General features: G+C 41.7%; 1 protein-coding gene across 2 annotated transcripts in view; it reads left to right on the forward strand.

Annotated features, from left to right (window-relative positions):
* Ttc28 (tetratricopeptide repeat domain 28) overlaps positions 1-11,504 on the forward strand; it is a 422,057-nt gene that overhangs the window by 9,131 nt on the left and 401,422 nt on the right. For both annotated transcript variants that reach the window (XM_029533518.1, XM_029533517.1), the window contains exon 2: positions 2,495-2,773. In XM_029533518.1, coding sequence (XP_029389378.1) covers positions 2,495-2,773 — 279 coding nt within the window. The remainder of the gene's footprint in view (positions 1-2,494; positions 2,774-11,504) is intronic.

Genomic DNA, 11,504 nt, shown 5'->3' on the forward strand with positions numbered 1-11,504 from the left:
AAAAAAAAAAAAAAAAAAAAAAAAAAAAAAAAAAAAGAATGGCCACAGTCATGGTGTCAGGATAGGAAATAAATGTAATTAAAACTCAAGTGCTGTCTACCTCAGTAAAATTTGTAGAAGTCCAGTGGTGTGGGGTGTGTAGAGATATTCCTTCTAAGTTGCAGGATAAGATATTGCACCTTGTCCTGCCTACTACCATGGGAAAAAATCATAATGCTTATTGGTGCTGTTTGGACTTTAGAGACAGCACAATCCTCACTTGGGATGTTAGCCATGTATCAAGGGCCTCAGAAAGCTGCTAGCTTTGAATGGAAAAGGAGAGGCTCTTCAACAGGTTCAGGCTCCTGTGTAGGCTGTTCTACCGCATGGGCCACATGATCCAGGAGACCTGATGGCATTTGACAGACATGTCAGTTGCAGATAAGGATCCTGGCTGGAGTCTCTGGAAGGTCCCTGTATTGCAGTGCAGTGGATCAAGCTTGGCACCAGCATCAATGTCAGATGGCTGTTCTCTTGTTGAGGGCAGAGTTTTGGGCAGTGCATATAAGCTGTACATTCTGCTTGGAAGGAGAAATGGCCAGATGTGGGGTTATTTACTGATTTGTGGGCTATAGTCAATGATTTGGCTGTGGTCAGGGACCTGGAAAGAACATGATTGGAATTTGGTGAACAAGACTTTTGGAGAAGAATTGTGTATCTAGATCTCTCCAGATGGACAAATGATGTGAAGATACTCATGTCCCATATAGATGTTCACTGAAATGTGACTTCAGCAGAGGAGGAGTTCAGTAATCAGGAAGATATGATAACATGTTCTGTGGACAAGCAGCCTCTTCCTTTGTTGTCTTTGTTGTTGCCCAATGAGCCCATAAACAAAGTGGCCATAGTGGCAGTAATGAAGGTTATGGATGAGCTCAACAACACGGGCTCCCACCCGCCAATGCTGAGCTTGCCACAGCTGCTTAGTACCAGGTCTGCCTGCAGCAGAGGCCAGCACTGGCCTCTAATATGGCACCATTCCTAGGCGTTAAGTAGCCAGTAACCCAGTGGCAGATTGATTACATTGAGGCACTTCGTTTGTGGAAAGGAAGACATTAAGTTGTTCTTGTTTGCAGAAATCTCTTTATATCCATGACTAACAAAGACTAAATGAGTTTTGACCTGATGAATCTGTTCAGTCAGGTATTAGGGTACAAGGTTTGCCTACAGTAAACAGTAGCACTTCTGTATACCAATCACGAACTAGCTAAAACAGAAATCAGGAAAACAATTATATCCACAGAACCCTCAAAAAAGAAAAGAAAAATGGAAAAAGAATAAAGGAAAGAAAGAATAACCTAGTCTGAGTCTATCCTAGCCAAAGAAGTAAAAGGCCTCTAGAGAAAATTATAAGCAGTGAAGAAAGAAGTTGTGGAAGACACTGTAAGATCAAGAGTCATGATTGACAGAGTAAATATTACCAAAATGGCCATGTTAACTGTATCCATCATTTCCCTATGGAAAAAAAACCACCATGACCAAGGCAACTTATAGAAATTTTATTTTGGCTTATGGTTCCAAAAAAAGAAGAGTCCATCCTGTCAGGGTTTGGGGCGGCAGCAGGCACGGACGGGGACTGAAGTAGGATGCTGAGCACAAAGCAGGGCAGGAGAGAATGCTCAGAATGTCCTGAGACTCTGAAACCTCAAAGTCTGCTTGTAGTGATGTGCTGGACCTCCTAGATGTTCCCACGTAATGCAACCAATGGGGGACCCAGTGTTCACACACATGATCCTACAGGGGACATCCCCATCCACACCACCATGTTCCACTCCTTGGCTCTCACAGGTTCTTAGTCAAATCATACTGAAGAACGTATTTAGTTTGAAGTTGCCATATTTCCTATTGTTTTTCATAGTTTCAACACTGGTTAAATTCACTTCTGCATCTCCATGACATCTCTTAATTGTAACCTTCTATAAAATAAGAAAAGTACATACTTCCAAAATACAATAGCATGCAGGGTGTGGTGGCGCACACCTCATCTCAGTGCTCTGGAAGTAGTGGCAGGAAGATCTTTGGGAAGTCAAGTCCAGTTTGTTCTACAAAGCGAGTTTCATGCCAGCCAAGATTAGAGAGACCTGCCAAGGTTTTCACGTGGGTTTTAGAGATCCCAACCCAGTCTGCATGCTTTCATGACAAGAGTGTTAGCCACTGAGCTGACTCCTCAGCTGAATGTCTGTTGCAGGTACTGTTAGCTGTTTCAAGGAAAGCGTATGGTTTAGAAAGACAAGAGTTTGGCTGTTTCAAGGAAAGCGTATGGTTTGGCTATTTCAAGGAAAGCGTATGGTTTAGAAGGACAAGAGTTAACTTAGAGAAGCAGCATTGCTCAACCCCAGGTTCAGGAGACCTTGCTTCAGTGAGGAAAGATGAGAGAGATCAAGAAAGATGCCCGACATCAACTCCAGGCCTCAGGCATCTGTGTTGGCACTCACGACAATTTCTCTGTTTGTAGATTCCTCTCTTTGGTGCTAGGACTGTTGTCCAGAGAAGCCCTGACGAGCCAGCACTGAGCAAAGCTGAGTTTGTTGAGAAAGTTCGTCAGAGTAACCAGGCCTGTCATGATGGAGACTTCCACACGGCTATCGTGCTGTACAACGAAGCCCTGGCAGTTGACCCTCAGAACTGCATTTTGTATAGCAACAGATCTGCAGCCTACATGAAAACCCAGCAGTACCACAAGGCGCTGGACGATGCGATCAAAGCCCGGCTCCTCAACCCCAAGTGGCCAAAGGTAGCATTTATTCACTTTCACAGCAGTGCCTGTGTAATTCCTTACTTTAGGGTAGCATTTCATTGATTCAGTACAGAGATTCATTCATAGACTTGGTACCTGGGCAAAATCTACAGCGAGCTAAACTCAGCAGCCACCTTCTTTTTTGGTGGGGTGTAAGTGTGCTTTCTGTCCATGATTCCTTCTTTTCCTTCTTGATGAGTTACAGGATCCATTCAAGTTTTAGACACCTTTTTTTTTTCCATACAAAAGTTTTAGATATGATATAGTGATTGTATGTATCTCCTTAAATTTAAAATGAACTAATTTACCAGGTGGTGGTGGTGCACACCTTTAATCTCAGCACTTGGGAGGCAGAGGCAGGTGGATCTCTGTGAGGAGTTTGAGCCATCCTGGTCTACAGAATAAGCTCTGGGACAGCCAGGGCTACACAGAAAAACACAGTCTCAAGATTCCCCAAAACAAAACTAATTTATTTCCACAAGTACCTGCTTATTTTAAGAATGTTCTTTAGTCAGAGAAATCTTATCTAAAAATAAATCATAATTAATCATATTCCCTTGAGCCAGCCTGGTCTACAGAGTGAGTTCTAGGACAGCCAGGACTACACAGAGAAACCCTGTCTTGAAAAACCAAAACCAAAAAAAACAAACAACAACAACAAAAAAACAAACCATGACCAAGGCAACTCTTATCAAGGACAACATTTAAATTTAATTAGGGCTGGCTTACAGGTTCAGAGGTTCATTCAGTCCATTATCATCAAGGTGGGAACATGGCAGCATCCAGGCAGGCATGGTGCAGGAGGAGCTGAGAGTTCTACATCTTCATCTAAAGGCTTCTAGGAGAAGACTGGCTTCCAGGCAGCTAGGATGAGGGTCTTAAAGCCCACACCCACAGTGACACACATACTCCAACAGGGCCACACCTGCTCCAACAAGACCACACCTACTCCAACAAGGCCACTCCTCCTAAGAGTGCTACTCCCTGGACCAAGCATATACAAACCATCACACATATATGTATGTATAAATAATAATTGAAAATATCTTGAGTGAAGGATTAATATGCTGGGAATGGTAGTGTACATACCACCCAGCATCCAGGAGGCCAAGGATCATGAGTTTAAGGCCAGTGCTTTAGTTAAGACAAAACTTAATATGCATTCAAAACATGTAACCTACCACACATCATAGTTAGTCTGCCTTTACTGTGCTCAATGCATTCAGGCTGGCAGTTAGACCACCACAAGCTGGGTGTGGTCCTCCTGCTTGGATCTGTAGCATCAGAAGGAAGACTTCAGGACTGAGGTGAGCCTGGCCTTGATAGAAAGTTCTCTAAGATAGCCTGCGCTGCGCCCGGGGAGCACAGAGCCACAAGGTCATGGGCGCACATCTCCTTCACAAATGGGGCAAGGGACACACGTATCTGGCTGAAGTCAGTCCCTGACATTCCTAACAATTTCATTAAAAGTTGAGCTATGCAGTTTGGAGGATCACCTTCTTCTCAGATGGTTTGAAATCAAAGCAGCAAAATAGACACCAAAGAGAAAACATCTAGGAAAGAGGATTGTTCGGAGTCGCCAGCTGGTGGTCTGCTGAGTAAGAAACTGGGGATGTGCACATCTCCAAATGCCACATGTCTCCTGCCTGATCCTGGCCTGGGGTCGCCGTGATGGGCACGCCCATACTCAGGTGGTGCTAAGAGGGTTCCTAGTTTTGAGTCTTTCTAGATACACATTTATATGGAAGTCCTTTCAGGAGTCAGTTCTCTCGTCCACCTGGGTGAGATAGGGGCTCACTTTCTGTGGTGTTGGTGTTGGTGTTGGTGTTGGGTACGCTAGGCACGCTAGGCACGCTAGGCTGGCTGGCTCATGGGCTTCTGGTGATTCTCCTGTCTCTGCCTCTCAGCGTGCTGTAGGATTGCTGGGATTTCAGCAGGGATACCCAGCAGGGATGAGGGCACGAGGGCTTCTCTGTGGCTGAATAGATGATGCCTCCTCAGCTTTAGTCTCCTCTGGAGCATGTGCACACTCACACACATGCACATGCACACGCACACACTCACATACACACACACACACATGCACACTAACTAGCAGATAGCACAAGTGATTCCTGTATACTTTTCACCTGTATCTCCTGCTTTTAACATTTTACCATATTTGGCTGATAGTTCTTTGTCTGACTATATCATTTTTACTATTTTTTGAATCATTTAAGACTAAATTGAAGACAGATTGTCTTACCACTTCTAAACCCTTCAGAATATATTGCGAATATTCTGCTATATAACCACAATGCAACCACTAAACCAGAACATTAATATCAGTGTGATAATGCTGTCCAGTCCATACACCCACTCACAACTCACTAAACCAGAACATTAATATCAGTGTGATAATGCTGTCCAGTCCATACACCCCATTCACAACTCACTGATGGCTCAAGCAATGTCCTTTGTGGAAATAATTTATTTTTTGGCCCAAGATCTACCATTTGTAAAGAACTGTTTCAGATTCTATACTATAATTGAGTATAGACTTAGACTTATAGTACCTACCCACATTCTAAGTAACTTACTTGGTGTACTAGATTTGGTTGGCTAGTTACTTTTCTATTACTGCGAAGGCACCCTGACCAAGGCAACTTAAAAAAGAAGGCATCAAATTATTGGAACTGGGGATCTGCTTACAGTTTTAGAGCATAAGACCATGAACATCTCCTAATCCTACGTGGAGAGAATAAGACCACTACCATGATTTCTGGGCCAAATTTGAAGCAAGCTGTATTACATACTACCCAGGAAGGTGAACACTGGCCAGGTCCATACCCAGGATTGCCAGAGAATGGTAGCAAATTATGTTAGGCAGACACTTGTAAAGGCAAAACCTACAAGGCTATACACACACCTGACCTACTTCCTGCCCAGGTACCTTCCACCTAAATGTGCACATCCTGAGGAGGAGATGGGGAAACCAACCTTGTTATAGAAGTCAAAACACATAGTTTGTTATCTCACACGAACAGCCCCCAGCATTCCAGGAAGTTACCTGTCCTTAGGCAAATGGGCTTACAGGTTAGAAGCCTTTTTGTTTTATATAGATCACTTATGCATAGTAATTAAAACTTAAAATATAACTTTAAACCTCATATATCATGTCTGGGAGCATGCAATAAGCAGGCAGTCATGACTTTGTGCAGTAGCTGAGTCCTTAGATCTGATCTTCAGCAGGAGGCATTCTAATGTATGAGTCTTTGGGGGACATTGTTTTTTAAACCACCACAGTTTCTAAATTTGCCTAAGAAGTTAGACTAAGTGGGCTGCACACTAATTATCGTCCCATGCGTGTGTACACCCACCTTTCTAAAACATCCAAAGTCTCTCGACTTTGGTTTTGTAAAATAAATCACTTGTTTTCTTACTCCAAGAGGCAAGAAACGAATAAAAATTACCATCAAAGTAGAGCCAACAGTTCCGTGTTAGAGGGCTCTGAGGGACTCGGGAAGCTGCAGGTCTGGGCTCTGCCATTCGCAGCTCACTTAGCCTTTCACAGGCTCAGACTGGCTGTGCATAGCAGCTGCTGCTGCCTTCACCAATAGCTTCTGCTGGCTTTCCTTGGGAAGCCTAACCCTGCTACACAGTGCCAACCCTCGATTTTTCTTCATGCAACATCACCAAAGCCTCTATTGGTTCCAAGCCTCAGCTGTTCTCTTTGACTTCAAACCTCGGACCACCTAGGAGTCTCCTACACCTTTCAAGTTGAATGTAAAGTATTGCCCCTCTCTGTTCTGCGGCTTCTGTGTGCTGACCCTGAGGGAACACTTCCCAGAAGATTATGCCTCAGTGATCTTTCCCTCCTTTCCCCACTGACTATCCAGGCTGGTTTTGAACTTGTAGAGATGACTTGCCTCTGCCTCCTGAGTGCCAGGATTACGACACTGCCCTGCTTGATTATTCAGCCCCAGCTGACAAGAACTATAGCTACTCCATTCAAAATATCAAGTGCTCTCAATAAAATGTTTTAAGGGGCTCTAAAATTTACCATTGAAACTTCAAAAGCTTGGCCTCCATGTCAGCACTGGTCTGCACAATAGCTTCTAAAGCTTTGAACACTAGATTGCTTTTCTAGCTCAAATTTCCAGTATCCTCTTGAAATTCTCCCCCAAACTAGCAATATCTGATGAACCTGGTATTATAATTGAGTCTATAGAAACATTTCTATTTATGTGAACATGTGCTTATTTTTTTATCTTTCTTGTGGAAGCAAAAGTGAATTAGAAATTGTAAGTAAAATCTAACTTTTATTTATACTTGATTTTTTTTATGATGTCCCTTTATAAAGTGATTTTGTAAATGAAAATAATTTTGAAATGCTGTATGGGAAGAAAGGGAAGGGATATGATTACATATTAGGGTGGATACAGAAGTAAGCATTGTGATAGATCTCTAGGCAACAGGCTGTGGGGATGTAGCATTTTTCATCTGTGTCGTCATGTAACCACCGTGGAGCCTGAGCTGGGTTTCCTGTTAATCAAGTCCAGCTGTTGGTCCAGGAACACACTTTCCACAGGGTACTGGGATGCATTTCCCTCTTTCCTACAGTGTCTTAAACTGCTACTGTCATACTTCCTGAAGTGGATTGCTGGACACAGCCCTGAAACCTTCAGAACAAAGAATGTGGCATGACAGCATTAAGGTTTCAAGTTTGTTTTTTTTTTTAAATAAATAGAACTCTTGTTTTTAATTTGATGAGTAAGAACTTTCCAACTCTAACCCTCTTTTTACAATCTGTTTTTAATTTGTAAAAAAAAATTAGTGGTGCATTTTTGAGACATAAAATTGTTTTATATATATGTATGTATATATGTGTGTATATATATATATATGGATTTTTATTCTCTAGTCATATTATCCCCAAATTCAATATATTACTTCAGAGATTTCAGTGCTTTTTATTTGTACCCATTTCATTTTCCACATTGATTGCCCATTCATCAGTTAGTTGATGTATGTTGTTCTAGTTAGGGTTGCTATTGCTGTGACGAAACATGTGACTAAAGTCAGTTGAGGAGGAGGGAGTTTATTTGGCTTACACATCATCTCACTGTTCATCATTGAAGGAAGTCAGGACAGGCACTCCGTCAGGGCAGGAACCTGGAGGCGGGAGCTTATGCAGAGGCCATGGAGGGGCGCTGCTTACTGGCTTGCTCCCCATGGCTTCTTAGCCTGCTTGCTTGCTTTCTTTCTTTCTTTCTTTCTTTCTTTCTTTCTTTCTTTCTTTCTTTCTTTCTTTCTTTCTTTCTTTCTTTCTTTTGTTTGTTTTTTGTTTTTTGAGATAGGGTTTCTCTGTATAGCCCTGGCTGTCCTGGAACTCACTTTGTAGACGAGGCTGGCCTCAAACTCAGAAATCTGCCTGCCTCCGCCTCCCCAGTGCTGGGATTAAGGCGTGCACCACCATGCTCGGCTTAGCCTGCTTTCTTATAGAAACCAGGACCACCAGCCCAGGGTTGCCCCATCCACAATGGGCTGGGCCCGCCAGCATCAGTCATGAATTGAGAAAGTGCCTCATTTCTTATAGAGTCATTTCCTAAATTGATGGTCTCCACTTTCAGATAACTCTAGCTTGTGTCAAGTTGGCATAAAATATGCCAGTACAGGCATCGAGGCTGTTCTCCAATTTCTGGGTCAAGACAGAAATCAAGAAGGGAATTACATTTTTTTTTAAAAAAAGAATTGAGTGAAAATTGAAATATAGTATACCCAAATCTATGGGACACAATGAAGGGAGTTGTAAACACTGAGCTTATAGAACTGAATGCCTAAATGAAAACCTGGAGAGACTTAAAAAAAAGATTTATTTATTTATCTTATGTATATGAGTACACTGTAGCTGTACAGATGGTCGTGAGCCTTCCTGTGGTTGTTGGGAATTGAATTTTTAGGACCTCTGCTTGCCCTGGTCTATCTTGCTCAGGCCCAAAGATTTATTTATTATTATACATAAGTACACTGTTGCTGTCTTCAGACACACCAGAAGAGGGCGTCAGGTCTCATTATGGGTGGTTGTGAGCCACCATGTGGTTGGTGGGAATTGAACTCAGGACCTTCAGAAGAACAGTCAGTGGTCTTACCCTCCGAGCCATCTTGCCAGCCATGGAGAGATCTTTTAAATAACTTAATGAAACCCTTGAAAGCTATGGAAGAAGAAATGATACCCAAGCCTAAGAAAGAGTCAACATTGGGGAGAAATCAATGAAATGGAAACAACCAAACACGAATACAGAGTATCAATGAAATGAAGAGTTTGTTCTTAGAGAAAACAAGATTGAAAGCCTTTAACAAAATCAATGGAAAGATACAATGAAAGGATTCAAACTAATAAAGTTATAGATGAAAAGGCAGACTGATTTAATTCTGGAAAGGATGATGATACACTAGCATAATAATATAGACATAATAACATAATAATATAGATTGAGTTAATTTAGGGCGTCATAAGGACATATTTTAAAAATATGTATTCCCACAGACTTGAAAACTTAAAAGAAGTGGACAAGGTGTTTTGCTTTCTTTTGTTTTTTAATATATGACCTTCTGAAGTTAAATCAAGATGAAATAAACATTTTAAACAAATCCATAACCTCTATAGAAAGAGAGGTGGTAATTAAAACTCTCCCAACTAAGAGCAGTGGTGGGTCATGTTTTTAACCCCAGCACTTGGGAGGCAGAGGCAGACAGATCTCTGTGAGTTTGAGGATAGCCTCATCTGACAGCCAGAGCTACATTAAAAAAGAACAAACACAACCCCCAAACCCTGTCAACAACAATAACAACAACAACAACAACAACTAAGCACCACCAACAAAAGTCTCCCAACCAAAAAAAGCCCAGAGCCAGATGAAGGGTCTACCTGGCCTTCCAAGAAGTCTCATATTAGTTCACGAAGTAGAAACTGAGGGAGCCCTTCCTAATTCTTTTTATGAACCCACTATTACCTTAATACAAAGAGACAACAAAATAAAGTAAACTTATAGACTCATATTCTTTAGGAACATAGATGCAAAAATTCTCAACAAAATTCTTGCAATCTGAATTCAATGACACATAAAGAGATTATCACCATGCTCAAGTTGGCTTCATCCATGATTCAGGATTGTTCAATGTATGTTGATCAATAGACGTAATTCACCGTATAAACAGACTGAAAGATGACATCCACATGATCATCTCATTAGACGCAGAGAGCCTTTTAATACAATCCAACATCCCTTCACGAAAGAAGTCCTGGAGAGACCAGCGGAGCGTGTGTACTGCAGTGGAGTAAAGGTGATTTATAGTAACTCTTAGCCAACATCATCATAAAATAGACAGAAACCCCAAAATCATTTTTACTTCAGTTAGGAACAAGAGAAGGATGTTCACTCTCTGTATAATACTTGGAGTCTTGACTAGAACAATAGAGAACTATTTTATCTCTGAAAGAGAAAACATTCAGTATTACTTTGAAATAGAAATGTGCTTTCCAAACGTAAAACTATCTCCATGTTTATAAAGGTCTGTACCCTGTGTTAGCCTCTATATCAGGTAGTGGATAAATCACATATGCATCATACAAATACGTAAACCATACAAGTATAATCTGTATTGTTTAGAAGCTTAGGTGTGCATGACCTGTTAGTAGGACCATGCCGAGTAACAGACAGGTGTGAAAATCATGACAAAGTAGATGTCCATACAGCGACACCTATTGATGGATAAAATTATTCAACTTTGCTTATTGATATCATGCTCCTTGACATTTCAGAATTTTATAATTATTTGTGATTTTTCATTACATACTTGTACTAGTTATTTAGATTGTACCAAAGCAACATGCTATTTCTTTTTTTTTTTAAATTCACTTTACTATTACATCTATGACTCCTGATCTCTTTCCTAGGCTTTCTATCTCCAGGGTTGTCTCGCTTTGTTTCTATACCCATTTTTATATCCTGGATGGTTTTGTTCAATTCCTTCACCTGTTTGGTTGTGTTTTCCTATAATTCTTTAAGGGGTTTTTGTGTTTTCTCTTTAAGGGCTTCTACTTGTTTACCTGTATTCTTTAAGGGAGTTATTTATGTCCTTAATGTCCTCTGTCATCATCATGAGATGTGATTTTAAATCAGTCTTGCTTTTCTGCTGTGTTGGGGTATCTCGGGCTCACTGTGGTGGGAGAACTGGGTTCTGATGATGCCAAGTAGTATTGGTTTCTGTTGCTTATGTTCTTGCTCTTGCTTCTCACCATCTGGTTATCTCTGGTGTTAGCTGGTCTTGCTATCTCTGACTGTGCTTGTTCCTCCTGCAAGCCTGTGTGTCAGTACTCCTGGGAGACCGGTTCTCTCTGGGAGGAATTTGGGTATGGAGAGCTGTGGCACAGGGTCAGCTCCAGGGTGCAGACAGAAACAGGAAGGATCCTGTCCCAGGCTGCTCCTCAGTTCTTGTGTCCTGAGGGCTCCAGGCTGGTCCCTTGGAGTAGAAGTGGTGGTCTTACCTGTGCTCGCAGGCATGTCTGCACTCCTGGGAGACCATCTCTCTCCAGGAGGTATTTGGGTATGGAGCACTGTGGACAATTCACTTTACTATTGAGGGCTTTTTATTACTATTATTATTATTATTTTTTTTTTGAGACAGGGTTTCTCTGTGTAGCCCTGGCTGTCCTGGAACTCACTCTGTAGACCAGGCTGGCCTC

Source organism: Mus pahari, chromosome 23 (assembly GCF_900095145.1).
Source record: "Mus pahari chromosome 23, PAHARI_EIJ_v1.1, whole genome shotgun sequence".
Lineage (NCBI taxonomy): Eukaryota > Metazoa > Chordata > Mammalia > Rodentia > Muridae > Mus > Mus pahari.